This window comes from Eublepharis macularius, chromosome 3, assembly GCF_028583425.1.
Source record: "Eublepharis macularius isolate TG4126 chromosome 3, MPM_Emac_v1.0, whole genome shotgun sequence".
Taxonomy (NCBI): Eukaryota; Metazoa; Chordata; class Lepidosauria; order Squamata; family Eublepharidae; genus Eublepharis; species Eublepharis macularius.
The window spans coordinates 184,996,500-185,012,913 of NC_072792.1; the positions used below are offsets into that span (position 1 = coordinate 184,996,500).

The window sequence follows — 16,414 nt, forward strand, 5'->3', positions numbered from 1 at the left end:
GCCAAGCTACTCTGGACTTTCCTCTCCAGCAGGGGAGAATCTTTGTGTTTGGGTTCGGCTGCACCCGTCCCTCCAACACCCAAAGGAATAACGATTCCCCAGTTGTGATACGGACATGTTATGATGCTTGAGCTGGAATTGAAAACCTTCTCTCTTGCCACTGAGACAGTTTTAGCCAAATGGCAATTGGGAGCTATTCTGTTTTCAGGGGCATTCAGTGATTCACTGCGTCCAAATGAGGAGGTTCTTCCAGTCCAGGGGTGGGCAATTGTTTTGGCTCAGGGGCCACTTTGTGGGAGCGGAGGTTAGCGGAGGGCCGCACCTTTTAAAATGATTGCATTCATTAGTTAACTTTGCATTTCAGAAAAGGTATATATTGTATCATAAAAATCAATAAATATAAATTAAATAAAATAGTGGTAGTTTTATTCAGTTTATTTATTGTGCTAATTTCATATCATCCATAGCTGCAAGCACATTTAATTTTAGAATCAGTTTAATGACTGTCTTGGCGGGCCACAAAAAACTCTGTAGCGGGCCGCATGTGGCCCGCGGGCCGCAATTTGCCCACCCCTGCTCTAGTCACCATGGCTAGTAGCCACTGACAGACCTCTCTTCCATGTCTCTGTCTAATCACCACGATACTTGCCTACTCCCTTGTTCATAATTCTGATACGCCAGGCGTATTTCCTCCTCTACCTTCGTAGGAGCAGCAGAGGCAGCACACATTTAAGGCACGTTGCAAGCGCTGTAGCAAGGATTTTTTTATCAGTGTTTATTATGGATATTGGTAACGTTTATTAAATGCACACCAAAGGAATTCGAAATCACCTCATTGTTTTCTATTGATACACGTCCATATACAGGCCCGCCTCCTTACATAGCTAGGCTGGCTTTAGATAAAGCTGATACAATTCAAATTGGAAAATACTAAAGAGTCCAGTAGCACCTTTAAGACTAACCAATTTCATTGTAACATAAGTATTTGAGAACCACAGCTCTCTACATCAGTTGCATCTGATGAAGAACCACAGCTCTCTTTGTCAGGTGCATCAGTTTTCGAGAACCACAACTCTCTTTGTCAGATGCATCAGCTTTCGAGAACCACAGCTCTCTTTGTCAGATGCATCTGATGAAGAGAGCTGTGGTTCTCAAAAGCTTATGCTACAATAAGCTGGTTAGTCTTAAAGGTGCTACTGGACTCTTTACTATTTTGCAACTACAGACTAACACAGCTAACTCCTCTGGATCTAATTCAAATTGGAGAATCCCAACAGGTGTTGAAGGAGATTCTGCTTCTCCCTTGCCCTATACTGGCTTTATACCCATTGTGTCTCAGGCTCCATGTGGTTTGTGCTTCCTCCTTTGTAGGAGTGAGATAAGAATCCACCAGATCCAGAAGAGTTGTGCCAGTTTTCTTGAGAGAATGGCTGTTGTGGACAGCTTAATGGAACTGTCTCCTTCCCTTCTTATCAGTAGATTGCATTGGGCTTATTATCCTGGACATCTGGTGGGGCCTGTTCTAGCGGCGTCTTCAATAACTTGGCCAGAGATTGCCAGCACAAAAGGTAAGGTACCACTGTAGAAAGACGGGGGAGGCTGTTGTGGAGTGGGGAGGCTGTCGTGGAGGGCTGTCGTGGAAGGGGGATGCTGTCGTGGAGCGGGGAGGCTGTCGTGCCCACAAGATCCCTTTGTGTTTCCTGCAAACAGGAAGAAGTACCTTCTGCTTTTGTAGGCCGTGTTCACTGCTAACCACGCTATAGACTCCTCTACTTGTTGTAGCTTGTCTTTGCATGCCCTTCAAGTGGACACACTCACACTCGGACACATCCAGTAAGGCATAAGTTCAAAGCTCCTTCTGGGCTCTCACACTGCTGGGACTCGGTTCATCTGAACAAGGCTGAACAACAAATGGACTGTCCATTCACCTGTCGTGGCTTCCACCTTGTGGAACGGCCTGCCCGAGGAGTTCAGGAAGACTTCCGCACTTCTATTATTCTGCAGAATGGGCAAAGCAGGAGGGTGTTTTTACAAGGAAATTAGACACGTAATGTAATAAAACAGCTCAGGATACTGCTTTTGTAAGGGAATAGGATTGCAGTCTATTGCCATCTTTCTTGTGTATGTATATATCTCCTTGCTTTTAATGCACCGTCTTCTACCTTCGCCATCCGCTTTCTGCATTACGGCACGTCATGCCTTAGACGTTTGTGTTTGATTGCTTGCATTGTTTTCTAATTCTAGTGCGGTGGCCTTGTTTACTGGATGCTTCTGTTGTCCGGTTGTATTAAATATAGAAATGACCAGCAGGCATAGAGTCGTGGTGGAGGCGTGGCAGCTCGTGGAGGGGCCTGCCATGCCGGTTACCTGCCCAGCCCTCAGAAAGGCGGTGATGGATCCAGCATAGGTTAGTTCATTCTTCTGTTCGCTTTATTTTCTTGAGTGCAGTTCTGGAGCTTGCAGAGCGTCGCATTCTATTCCTCCGTGCTGATTTTCTGTAGAATGGAACTTTAGTGAAGAAAAAGACACGGCACTTTGCCGAGCACTGCACTGTAACGGCTTGTCAACAGAGCCCTTCGCCATATCCAGCATGTTTTCTCATTGGCCCAGCTTGCGTGTGCCATTGGCCAGTCAACGTCAGAAGAGTTCAAGTCACCCGTCCTTACAATGCTTCCTGGTTTTGGTTACTTCTGTGGCTTTTTTCTCTGTCTCAAGATCTAAGCTCTGGTCCTTTTGAGTTAGAGTTTGAATCCTGTGTGCAGTTCTGGTCACTGTATCTCAAAAAGGAGATGGCAGAGCTGGGAAAAGTACAGAAGAGGGCAACCAAGACGATTATGAGGAAAGGGAAGAGTCTGGAACTTTTCTGTTTAGAAAAGAAATGACTAAGGTGGGGGGGGGACGGGACATGATAGAGGTTTATAAAGGGGAGAGAGGGTGGACAGAGAGAACTTTCTTGGCTTCTCCCATAATACTAGGGCATCCAATAAACCTGATGGACAATAGATACAGGACAGACAAAAGAAAATACTTTTTTACACAACATCAGTGCCAGAGGATGTAGCGATGGCCACAGGCATAGACAGCTTTAAAAGGGGAGTAGACAGGATTCCTGGAGAGGTCCATCAGTGGCTCCTAGCCGTGGAGACTAAGAGCTAAACTACAAGAGATGAATCACAAAAGGACGCTCACATGAAGGGAATCACAATGTTAGCTGGGAAGCTGAGTTTTAAAAGACAGATCCAAAGGCTTTGTTAATTTCCCCTCTCTACAGAGCCAAAGATTGTTCCTCAGAGGGCTTAATTTCCTCTTTGCCTCCTAGGAGGGGAGGTGAAACTGACAGAGCCTTCTGGAGGCAAAGAGGAAATTAACAAGCCCTCTGAGGAGGGACCTGTCAGGGAGTTACCCCTTTGTCTTTGAGTGTGAGTTCGCCCACTGTGACACAGTTTATGGTGTTAGGGACAGTGAACCACAAAGTAAAAAAAAAGTGTTTTTATCCTAGAAAATTCAGGAGGGTTAACACACACACCCACCCAAAAAAACTGGTGTTCCCCAGTCAAGCCTTGCAAGCATCTACATAAAATAACAAATCCTTACTAAAAACTGAATACGGCTAACCTAACTGAGACACTTGAATTAGCTGACTGATAACCCCACAGGTGGGCCTCACCAATAGAGTCCAAGGCAGGGTAAGCTGGTCTTGCAATGCTCAAATCACAGTAATGGTCCTGTACTGTAACCACAGCTTAGAAAGCCTCGTATCTGTGTAGTCAGAACTATGTGCTGTCCCTTTAACAATGGTACTCATGGGAATTGTAGTCCCCCCTCCAATACAGAAGTTTATTGTAGGCTTTCTGTGAAGGTGTTAAAAGTTTATGGTCCTCTTCCTCCCTTTGTTCGGACCCTTTCCCTCAAGGATGCAACGGTCATAATGAATTTACCGCTTGTCTACAACAAATCTGGACCAATAAAGATGTATCTTGCTTCTGAATGAACCATGTGTAGTTCACAGGCTCCAACTGTAAGTAAGGATTCCTTTATGATCTGGGTTGAGAAAGGCAGCGCGTTAGAGCTATCTGGAAGCCAGCATCTTTCCCAGCTGCTTCCAGAATAGGTCCAGTGGCACCCATAGCAAGAAGAGCCGCCCCCATGGCTGGAAGCAGTCACATCTTAAGGCAAACCCAGCCCATCAGGGCAATACACCACTTAACAATTACTACCCTGAGAAACTTGCGAGAGGAGATAAGGCATATTAACACACAAGTTCTGCCATATTCACTAGTTGGACCCTTGTCAGCTTCCCTCAAGTTTTGATGGGAAATGTAGACAGCTTGGCAGAATGTTGGACAAGTGACAGTTGAAAAGTCCATGGGACAGCAGTTGGAGAGCCAAGCTGCAAGACCAGGACGCCTACATTTCCCATCAAAACTTGAGGGAAGCTGACAAGTGTCCAACCAGTGTCAGGCGTCACTTGTAGCTTGGCCCTCAGCTTACCAGCTAACATTGCGACTTCCTTCACCTGCATCACCTCGTGTAAATCATCTCTTGTAGTTTAACTCTAAAGGCAGCCTTCCCATTCAGAGATGCAGAGGAGTTAGCCGTGTTAGTCTGTGGTAGCAAAATCAAAAAGAGTCCAGTAGCACCTTTAAGACTAACCAATTTTATTGTAGCATAAGCTTTCGAGAATCAAGTTCTCTTCGTCAGATGCTACAGTAAAGTTGGTTAGTCTTAAAGGTGCTACTGGACTCTTTTTGATTTTCCCATTCAGAGACTGACTGCCAGAGCTAGGAGGCAACTGCAGAGGAAGGCTGGACACGCACAGGGGTGAATGCATCAGCCTAAGACAGGATGCTGGACTGAACAGATCACTGGTCCAATTCAGCAGGGCTCTTCTTGTATTCTTCAGAAGCTCCACGTTTTGGGGATGGAAAAAGTCTTATTTCCAGAGGACGTTAGGTGCGGCACCTAAAACAGAAGCTGCGGTTCCTTCCCGTTCCACATTTCCCTCTCCTTTCTCCTTTCCAGTAAAGGTTTTTTCAAATTGTCTGAAGACAGAGTTTGGGATGCAAGATCAAAGGAGTCCTGGAGTTCCAAAGGCTCCAGCAAAGAGGAGAAATCCCCAGAGAAGGAAGGGTGTTTGTACATTAGCAGACCAATGGCTCAGGCTTCCATCTGTCAAGGAAAAAGAGGAAAACACGGTTATTTGTTTGTTTAAAACATTTTATTGCCCCCTTTAAACCCAGCTTAGGGTCCCCAAGGCTGCGAACGATCAAAGTCATTAAAATCAATGAAAAACGACAATTAAACAAAACATACTAAACAAAACATTTAAAACACATACACAAAAAGGGAGGGTCAGTGAGAAAACACCCCCCCCAAACCCCCCAAAGTCTCCATACATTCGCAGAATACAATGATAAAGGGGGGCATAGAGATTTGCCAGGGGAGGGAATTCCATCATTTTGATGCCTCGTTTGGCAGAGGCCCCCAAAGGCCCCCTGGATGCCTGCAATGGCCAGGTGGGTTCACGTGGGAGTAGATGGTTTTGAAAGGTCTGTTAGTCCCAAGACGTACAGGTTGTCAAGACTCTTTAAATGGCAGCTCCCTTACCTGTGCCGAAACTGCACCGTTGGGTTTTGCACCTCCTTTCTGCAAATGGCCAAAGAGAAAGAGTCAGATGCCAGCCCCTCGTTTGCGGCTTCTTCCCACTTTTCAGCCCTCTTTGCAGAAGTTACCAAGGAGAGGCCGGACAGGGGTGGCCCAATTGCACAAGAGGCGTATTAGCGGAGTTGCGTCATTTGCAAGGAAATGTGGAGTGTAGGAGCTTTCTGTGGCTGGGTGTGCATGGGAGAGAGAAAACGCGCTTACTCTCAGAGCCTTAGTTAAGGTTTAGAAAGGAAATGAGAGTTCTTTATTGTAGGAACTCCTATCTGTCTGTCTATCCGTCCACCTGCCTATCCGTCCATCATGAGGTGTTAGAGGAGGAAATCCTGAGGTCAGTAATCTACACATCAAAGGATAATGCCAGGGTAGCATAGTACAAAGGCTAAACAGATCCCCAACCTCTATATCCTTCTAACTTTCTGATTTGTCCCCTGAGAAAGGGACAGCATTCATCCTCCTCTTCCAACAATCCCTTTGGAACATTTGAAGTCAAAAATACGCAGACGGTGACTGGAATTGAAACGCTGCCCAAGAGGGGGAGATCAGAATTCCTCGCAATGTTTGAGCCCCAGAGGCACATTGAAGCCCCTTAAGAAGTAGATCCAGAGGAGACACCCGTGTTAGTCTGTAGTTGCAAAATAGTAAAAAGTCCAGTAGCACCTTTAAGACTAACAACTTATTTGTAGCATAAGCTTTCGAGAACCACAGCACTCTTCGTCAGATGCATCAGCTTTCGAGAACCACAGCTCTCTTCATCAGATGCAGGCCCACACAGTCTTGGCCCTCCCCATGGGCAATTCCTACAAAGGCCAAGGGATGGCAACAGGTACAAAAGAGCAGGAGCAAAAGCCCTTCTGAGGATTGGGAGAAATCAGGTAGGTGACATGTGTCAGGTGGAGACTTGGACTGCCACTGGTAACCACAGACACCTCAGAGGGCAAGGCAGGGCAGGGCTCACAGGTCAGTGGGGCTGTTCCACCACAGTGTGCAAGATGCACAAAGGTGTGCCAAGAGGAAAGGAAATCATAGCAAGGAGACTCACGGCAACTCACTTTCCAAGATGCTCTTTCAATGACCGAAACCTCTGAACTAATAATAATTTTCTGCCACAATCCTGGTGACTTAATATTTAGCAGTGCGGAACATGGGATTGCTTTGCCCAGGAGAGCATCCCATGCTAAAAGGGAAAGCACACCTGCGCATCTTTGCAGGGTTGTAAAGGGCGAGGTGGGGAGCGGGGTTTCTGAGGGTACCAGAAAGAACAAGTGGGACGTGCACAGGACTGAGGCAGACTTCAGGTGTCAGCAGCAGTTCCCTGAAGTGTGCCTGGAGCCAGCCAATTCTTGTAGGCTGATGCGTCCGCCCCTATGAGTGCGCCATTGAGTCAGTGCCACAGAGGAGAGAGGCAGCCGTGAGAACTGGCATGGCTTCCCTTGGGAGAGGACAGGAGGTGGAGCAGGGATACGGGTGTGTGTGTGTGTGTCTGTGTGTTCCGTCCCACACCACTGTCTGGCTTGCAAAGGATTGCCGTGGGTGGTCGTGCTTCAGCAGGAGGCGAGACCCTAGTGTGGTTGTGGGGTTTCTTACTTCACTATCGGCCTTGGGAGTGAGGCGCCCTGGGTATTACCTTTCACAAAAACACAGTTGTAGATGCTGGAGTCTTCCAGGGAGCGGAGGTGGATGAAGGTCGTGTCCGGCGCCTTGGTGAAGTTGACAACCTTGAACTTCTCAAAGGGAGGAACCAGCACTTCCTCCTCTCCGGGGAAGAAGGAGTAGTTCTTGATGTTGACGCCGTGGCAGGTCTCGATGGTGAAGAAGGTGTCTTTCCCAAACTGCAGGGCACTGCCATTCTTCAGCGAGGAGGACGTGAATTGTCCGAAGCGGACGGGCTTTAGGCGTTCAGAGACGAAACGGACTCCTCGAACCCCACGAAACACCTTCTGGCACCGGGGCTCAGCGGTGGTCCGCAGAGCACGAAGGGCCCTGGTCAGGAGGAAATGAAAGGCCTTGAAGTGGAAGTGGTTGAGGTAGGAGTCTCTGGTGCGCCCGGCTTCTCTTACGGCTTTATTGAAATCCTGGTGGAAACGCCCTTGGATGGTGTAGGCCATGAGCGCAATGCCATACTCCGGCTTCAGGCCTCCAGGTGGCAAGAGGGAGTCTTTCTTCTCATGCCACCGGGAGGCTGCCTCTTGCCAGGCCTCGGCGTAGACCCAGTTGTTGGCGAACTCTGTGCGGTTCAGCTCCTCTAGCTCGGCGGCCATCATTTCCACACAGCCTTTGTACTGGTCATCAAAAGAAGTCAGGGCCATGTCGAGTGGTGCCACCTTAACAGCAAAGAGGTCTCTCCTTTGGAGGGGCAGACTGGAGGCCTGGAAAAGAGAGGGGCACATGGGCACATGGCTGGGCAGCAGCTCCGCAGTCATACCTCCCTCCAGGGGTCATTTTGTAGAAAAAGAGCTGGAGGAACTCATTAGCATAACTCATTAGCACAACTTATTAGCATATGCCACACCCCTTGTCAGAGCTGGAAGTGTGTCATTAGCATGACTGATTTGCATATGCCACGCCCCCTGACATCACCTATCCTGGCTGTTTTGGACTCAATCCTGGCCATTTAGGGCCAAAATTGGGCCCAAAAAGGCAAAAAGGGGCTGAAAATGGCTGAAAAGGGGCCCAAAATGGTCAGGATCAGGCCGCTGCTGTAAAGAGGCCAACTAGCTGCAGAACGGGAATTATCTCGTGGGTGCAATCTTATCCAAAACAAAGGGGGGGAAGGGGGGGAACTCAACCCAGAAAAGTGAGTAGGGTGAGAGGGTCAAGCTAGCACTACAGAAGCATAACAAAATTACATATATTTGTTATAGAGTGCACACAAAAACATCAATTAAAAATGTAAAAAAAAGATAAAAGTCTGAATATCAGAGGGCAAGTAAGTACATACACAGTTATAATATTTCAGACACAAAAATGGATTGCCCAATGACCAATAACAATTACATCCAAATAAATAGTATCTCATAGATACTCAACGGACTACCTAAAAATAAATGGACCATACACGTTTCGGTCCCTAAAAGGCCTTCGTCCGGGGTCAGTGTATTATTGTGATAAGCCACACAGACATGGCTTTTATCTTTTAAAAAAATTTTAAATTGATGTCTTTGTGTACACTCTATAATAAATATATGCAATATTATCCCCCATGTTATTCAACCTCTGTGTAAAGCCTTTAGGAGAACTCATTGGCAGCTGTGTGGAAGACACCCAGCTCTCATGATCGAAATCCCCTTGTGGTGCAGTAGAAGTCATGTGTCTTTGCCTGACAGCTGTTGTCAGTCGGCCAAAATCAAACAAACAGAAACTGGACCCAGACAAAACAGAAGTGGTGCTAGTTGGGAAGATGGAGATATTGAAACTCATTGTGCTCCTCAGTTTCAATGAAGGTAGCAATTTTCCCCAGGCCAGTTTGGCTAGGGATCCTGATGGTGCTTTGCCCTCTTCTGGGCACAGAGCAGGGGTCACCAGGGGTGCAGAGAGGAGGGCATTGTGAATTTCCTGCGTTGTGCAGGGGGTTGGACTAGATGGCCCTAGAGGTCCCTTATGATTCTATCATTCTAAGTTCTGTTGACCCTTGCAGACGTGGTTAAGAAAGAGCCTTGGGGTTATACTGGATCTGGCATTGCTGCCAGAGAAGCAAGTTAATACAGCTGCAAAAAATGCCTTCTTCAAACTCAGTTTAGCCTAGAAGATGGCTGATCTGGCCACCTAGATCCAGGCCATGACAACTTCGAGACTAAGCTACTGTAAAGTACTCTACATAGGTCTTGCCTCAAAGTCAATATGGAGACTCCTGTGGGTGCAGAATGCTGCAGCTTAGTTATTATTGAGAGCTAGGCGGAGCGTGCCTATCACTCCCTTTCTACATTCACTCTATTGGCTTCTCATCCATTACTGGACTCAGTTCAAAGTTTTGGGCTGTTGCATGCAAAGCCATTCATGGCCTCATATCTATGGGACCGCCTCTCTCCCTATGACTCACCATGGCAGCTTCGCTTATTTGAATGGGGCCTTCTGCAGGTGCTACTCTGCAAACAGACAAAATCAACCGCTGTCTGAACATGCACATTTTTATGGTAGCCCCCGACTTGAGAAATGGCCTGCCTGAAGAGGTCAGGACAGCTCCTCCTCTCCTAGCGTTCTGCAAACTAAGCAAAACTGAATTATTCAGGAGGGCTTTCTTACACAGGTAACAGGACTGTGCTTTAAGGAAATGGTTCGGACAGCTTTGTTGATCATGAGATAGGGACTGTAGACTATACTACTGTGTACTGTCTGTTGCCGTAAGAATGCTCCTACTGGATAGTTCTCCACGTTGTTTACTATGTCGATTTGCTTATGTTTTGTTTCAGCATTGTTCCTGCCCTGTATCAGATTTCTGCTTGTTTTCTCATTCCGATTGTGTTGTTTATTGAATGTATTGTTTATTGAATGTCCCAGCCATTGATCGTATCAATTTTCGCTGTGCAATTCACCATGAGTCACAATGAGCAAGGCGGACTATAAATAGCATAAATAAATGCGTGCATACACAAATGCATACAAACATACATACATACATGCCTGGGGTTCAAATTTCAGGAACAATGCCTTCTCTTCCCCCCCCACCCCCCACCCCCTTACATGCTCTGCATACCAGATGGTCTCCTGGAAATATTCCCAACAGATACAGAAGCAGGATGATTTGGAGAGGCGGCATCGTCAGCGTCTGCTCCTGTGAAAAAACCAAGCCAGCTCTGTTTATTTCCACCCAGGGACTCCATGTTGCCTTGCCACATCCTGGCATGGGGCACGCGAGTGGGGTTGGGGGGGCACTGCAGCTCCAGGTCAGACCAGTTTGCCCCCCAAAATAAGAAGCAGACATTTCCCTGCTCCCCCCAATCCAAATTATACAACTAACCCTGAATGTTGCCCATTTTGATGGCCAGTTGTGGCTGCGAGATCTTCTCGTTGGCAAAGACCCTAGAGGGACCGCTGGCATTGCTGAAGGGGGCAGCGGGAGAGGCAGATCTGAAGGGACGGTGAGCAGGACAGGCCTCGCTCCAACGATCAGGAACCGGGGCTGCCGCTATCCGGGTCTGTTCCCACTCATCCCCCCCCCCCCCCCAGGATTTGCCAGTCAGCCTCTCAGGCCTGCTTGACCGGTGACAGACTGCATTCAAAGCAAGTGGCGAGGGAGAAGTCTGCCCAAGCAACTTTTCAGATTAAGCCCAATGTGTCTGAGGGTTTGCACGCCTCTCTCCTCTGAAGCAAACCATTCGTTAAATGCCTTAAGCTGTCTGGGCCCCGTCCTCGCAAGCGTGCCCAACATACAACCAAGGCTATGACACTCTAAGCCCAAATGCTCACGTCTTCCTCCTTGCCTCCCCCCTCACCAGTTGGAAGGAAACCAGAGCAGCGCTGCTGTTGAACAGCAAGACCCGTACTTCAAGAAAGCGCTCACTTTTACCTGCCTTTCTCTCTCTCTACAGGAGAAGGGTCCTGCTTGGATATTTGTGGCTTTCTGGTCCCCTCCGCTTGTCCCAAAGGCTTCACTCAGTTGTTGGACGCTGTTGGAGCGACAGGTGAAAAGCCTGCTTTTTATAGAACCCCTGGCCATCACACACACACGCCCCGTTCCTGGCGCACTCCCAGGCTATATATATATTCAACAGATCTGCTCCTGGGGTGGGATTGTATTTCAAAACAGGACTTCCCCTTTAAAAGAAAGACTGGGGTCTTGCTGAGATGGCCAGCTCCAGGCGGAAAAACATCTGCCGTATATGCCTGCCTGCATGTCTGCCATGAACGTATTCTGTGCTATGTGCTGGTCCTCTGAGGGCATGAGAAGTTTCTTATTGATGTTAAGGCAGTGGGTTATCTCACAAGTATTTACTTTCTCTTTCCCTGCTGCCTCCAGAAATGTCCTTGAAGGCCAGTTGTGGCCGGCTCGAAATGTATCTTTCTTGGGAACTGAGATGATTTCATTCTTTGTTCTGTCTAGCCTAAACCTAGCTTCTCCCTCTCACCCCCCCCCCCCCGGCTCTTTTGCACCCAAAAACGTTAACGGCCCATATCCTGATGGCGGGAACGTTCCCTGTAACTAACACTACCAACCCCATCCACGTCCCTTCTGCCAATTCAGCTGTCTGAGCACCTTGAACTTGCTGGATCTCTCATAAAGTTACGTCACCCAATACACCTGCGCATTTGCTGTGGAGAACTGGGGGATTCCACCTGCCAAGGACTGACAACACCCCCTGCTTGCGACACAACAGCTCTAGGCCACGATATGGACCCAACACCAGCCATTTGGAGGAGAGCCTGTTCCTGAACGTTGATTTATGTTTTAGAGCTGCTGTAGCATAGTGGTTAAGTGGTTGGGCTACAAATTAGCGCTCTGCTGGTTCAAATCCCACTCCTGCCATGAACTCACCAAGTGGCCTTGGGTAAGTCACTCCAGTTCTTCCGCTGCCAAGAAGAGCAGTATATAAGCACATTGTTATTATTATAAGCACAGTTGGTGTTATTAGCATTGGACGATGTTGCGTGCATGTTGCATATAGAACTTTATTATTTCATTTTTTATTATTTCAATTTATAAACCGCCCATCCTCAGGGGCTCTGGGCGGCGAACAACAGTTAAAATCAATGAAAACAAAAAACCCAATAATTCTAAAATCAACATACAATAAACAATAATAAAATAAATTAACCAAATACATTAAGGTGCAATGGTGGGGAGAACCCTCCCCAACCCAAAGGTGGGAGGCCAACATGGCACCGCCCCCTTCAACCACTGGCGGAACAGCTCTGTCTTACAGGCCCGGCGGAACGATAATATGTCCCGCTGGGCCCGGGTCTCCAGGCTGGGGCCAGGACTGAAAATGCCCTGGCCCTGGTTGAAGCGAGGCAGGCTTCCTTAGGGCTGGGGACCACCAGTAAACATTTATCCGCTGATCAAAGTGGTCTCTGGGGAACGTACAGAGAGAGGTGGTCCCAAAGATATGCCGGTCCCAACCCGCTCAGGGCTTTAAAGGTAAGAACCAACACCTTGAACCTGATTCAGAATTCAACCAGAAGCCAGTGCAGCTGGCGTAGGACAGGTGTGATATGTGACTGGTAGGATATACTGGTCAGGAGGACAGGTTATGCTTGGAAACGGCTTTGAGCTGTTAGGAAAAGCAGTTAAAAATATATTACTCCATACTCCTGAAAAAAAAAAACTTCAAAAGGCGACTCCTGTGCCAAAGTGGAATTCATCAGCAAATTTGACACCATGGAACTTGGTCTCAGCAAATATGGAGAGAGGCCCACTTGGTGCACACACCAATAATCTCAGCGGTGTGTATTGACATCAGGAGTCATCACGTGAGCTGGAGTTGCCAACTCTAGGTTGGGAAGTTCCTGGAGTTTTGGAGGTGGAGCCTGGGAAGGGCAGAGTCTGGAGAGGGCAAAGAGCTCAGCAGAGACGAGATTCCATAGAGTCCCCCCTTCAAAGCAGCCATTTCCTCCAGGGGAACGGATCTCTGCAGTGTGAAAATCAGTTGGAATTCTGGGAGGATTCCAGATATGGTTGCCAATAGTTCCTGGAGATTTGGGGATGGGAGAGACCTTAGCATGGTATAATGCCATACAGTCCACCCTCCAAAGCAGCCCAGGAGAACTGATCTCTGTCTGGAGATCAGTTTTAATTCCTGGGGATCTCCAGGCCCTACCTGGAGGCTGGCAACCCAGTGTGGCCAGAGGACAGCCATGGCCTCCTGTGTGTTAGCCAGATCTTGCATTCGTTGGACTGGAGTCAGCATTCATTTGTTCTCTGTACAGATGCTCGCTGCTGTCTGTTGCATGGCTTGATGAGGCCTTGCTTCATCACTCAATGCTCGTTTTTTCCTCCTCTCCTTCCATTCAGGGTATTATGCATATACAACACCAGGGCTTTTTTCCTGCTGGATCACGCCGGAATGGCATTCCGGCACCTCTCTGTGTGTGTGTGGTGGCCCCACCCCCTGATCTCCGGACGGAGATCAGTTCCCCTGGAGCAAATGGCCATGAAGGTAAGCCTGCTCCTGACGGGGAGAAGCACAAACGGAGGGAAGGGGGGGGAACAGTGCTGGGAGAACGCCCTCACTCAGCAGCGGCCCAATTCAGGCCGAATCAGGCCCGATCTGGGCCATTTCAGGCCTATTTTGGCCTTTGGGGGCCTGTTTCAGCCATTTTGGGCCCGTTTTGGCCCAATTTGAGCCCAATACAGCCAGGATTGGGCCACTGCTGGGCGGAGGAGGATTCCCCTGCTAGGTGGCGGCCTGTTCTAGGCTGATTTGGCCTGAATCGGGCCCCCTGTGGAGTGGGAGCGCTCCCGGGGCAGAGACAGCCTGCGTGATGACATCGCTTCCCGGAAGTGACATCATCGTGCGGTCCCAGGAGCACACGCATAATAACCAGTGAGTTCCGCCACCTCTTTTCCCAGAAAAAAAAGCCCTGTACAACACACTGCAATAATGAACAATTAATTGAATGTTGATAAACCTAATACAAGCAGTGATTTCTTGGTTGCGTGTTTAATTTTTTTTAAAAAAATTTTATTGGTGAGTATACCTTTCAAATTTAATGCATACATTCCCTTAATATCTAATTGACCCTATCCCCCACCCTTTTCCTCCCCCCTCCCTATCGACTTCCAACAGCTTTCCAACCCTTAACCCCTCTTATTACTTATTGGTATCCCTTACTCTAAGCACATTCTAATTTTTTTCAGATATTCTATCATATATATCAAATATACTATCAATATAGTATACATCTATCAGTTATACTATCAGTATAGTATAGTATACATCTTATACCCCTCAATATAGCAGACCAGTATAATATAGTATAATATATAACAAGAATCTTAGTTTGAACATATTCTATTTCTTTTAAACATATATTCTATCAAATATACTACTGTCAATATAATATGTATTATAAAACCCCTACTGTGTGCCATGCCACCAATGTGGCACAGCACACAACACAATATTGCACAGTCACATTATATAATATACAATCTGATCCACTAACGTAATATATTATATATAGTATACCCCATTAGTATATTTATTTAACTATACTCTTATTCATATACTCTGAATAAAATTCCCCTAACCCTTATACTAGCTTAGATTATAGTTACATTTCCCCTATATGGTAAGATCCCCCCCTCTCTCTCTTATCCTTATTTTTCTTTAAAAATTCTCAAACTGCCACAGTTCTCCTTTTACATCCCATTTTTTTCCAAAAATTGTTTCAATTTCCCCCAATCAGTAATGTATTGCCCTAGGTCAAGATCTTTAAGTTTCCTTGTCATTTTGTCCATTTCTGCTGGGTGGTTACGTGTTTAATATAAACAGTTCACAATTGCTTAGTTACTCTGAGAAGCTGTGTTTAGTTACATTGAGTACTGAAAGCAAGAATTCAGAGCTTTGTCTCAGAAGATGATGGTACAGGCTAGCATTGTGTGTGTGACAGATACACACAGGCAGAAAGGAATGCTTAAGAGGTAACATACTCAAACAATGGCTTATCCTTTAAGGTCACACCTGTGCAATGTAACAGGAGATGACTTTGCACTTTAAAAGGTTGCATGCGTACTAAAATTTCTAACTGTGACATAACTGTGAACCAATCACGCCGTAATTCATTATGCTGATGTTCGGATGTCATAATTGGTTTAAAAACTCTGCTGCTCAAGGGAGGAGCCGGAGGGAACCGTTTTGCTTTGGCATCAACTTGCTTAGGGTTCACCTCTCCTATTATTGCAATAAAAGTTTTAAAGACCACCCTCTACTACACCTTTGTGTCTACTAGTTGGATAAGGCATAGAGGAGCAGACTTAACAGAGGAAAGGCCACAGGGTCTCCAATTCAGGAGCAAAAACAAATGCCCTGCGTACACACACAAACGTCAGTTCCTTCCCCCCGTCTCCCATCTTTCCCCGTATATTCTTTAAAAAACTGAAACAATGCGTGTTACCAGTGTAAAACATTTATTGTGTTTAACCGTTAAGAGTCTAATGCATTTGCATTCATCTAATTTATTAAATCTGCAAAAAAAGCCGTACGCACAAATTCTACATTATGAGCCTAACAGTTGAGTTCCTGTATTTTGTGTGTGAGAGTGTATGTGTAAATAAACGCATTCTCTATATGGGGCTCCCTTGATAGGCTCTTTGTGACTTTCATTGGGTGCAGAAGTGCCCACAACACACCCACAGGGCCAGCCCAAATTCTGCATAAGCTTCCAAGGCCAACCGGAAGCTGCTCTTCAGTTCACCCAAACTGGCAACCATCTCGGGTTCATAACTGCCGCTCCTCCTTTAATGTGATTTATGGCATCACATGTCAGCAATGCCCTTTCACCTTCTAAATTGGACAAACTGGGCCAGTCCCTTCGACAAAGGATTAATGGACATAAGGCTGGCATCGGAAACCAAAACATTAAAAAACCAGTGGGGGACATTTAAACCTTCCAGGACATTCAGTTGATGACCTAAAAGTAGCAGTTCTCCTGCAGAGGATTTTAAACAGTTTAGAGAGACTGCTGAATTGCAACTGAAAACAAAGCTCCAGACAATGCAGCCGCCTGGACTGAATCGAGACCTAGGCTTCCTGCCTCATTACCAACGCTGATTCCTCTACACCCACTATCCTTCTGCATACCCCACCCTATCCAA

The 16,414-nt window shown here is 46.9% G+C and overlaps 1 protein-coding gene across 1 annotated transcript; it reads right to left on the minus strand.

Annotated features, from left to right (window-relative positions):
- Nucleotides 1-4,733: 4,733 nt before the first annotated feature.
- On the minus strand, nt 4,734-11,306 carry LOC129325989 (erythroblast NAD(P)(+)--arginine ADP-ribosyltransferase-like). The gene is made up of 5 exons (XM_054974038.1): nt 11,168-11,306; nt 10,355-10,432; nt 7,289-8,030; nt 5,608-5,646; nt 4,734-5,169 (listed from the first exon to the last, which is right to left on the minus strand). Exons 2-5 carry the CDS (start codon nt 10,415-10,417, stop codon nt 5,069-5,071), a joined length of 945 nt encoding a protein of 314 aa, XP_054830013.1. The 5' UTR covers nt 10,418-10,432; nt 11,168-11,306; the 3' UTR covers nt 4,734-5,068.
- Between the last annotated feature and the right edge of the window lie 5,108 nt (nt 11,307-16,414).

What these genes read in the sequence shown, in the direction of transcription:
- LOC129325989 (XM_054974038.1), bottom strand. Translation starts at nt 10,417, where the DNA reads ATGCCGCCTCTCCAAATCATCCTGCTTCTGTATCTGTTGGGAATATTT. An exon ending in CAACTGTGTTTTTGTGAAAG is followed by an intron (nt 5,647 to 7,288) that starts GTAATACCCAGG and finishes GGCCATTTGCAG; the next exon opens with AAAGGAGGTGCAAAACCCAA. An exon ending in ACGGTGCAGTTTCGGCACAG is followed by an intron (nt 5,170 to 5,607) that starts GTAAGGGAGCTG and finishes TTTCCTTGACAG; the next exon opens with ATGGAAGCCTGAGCCATTGG.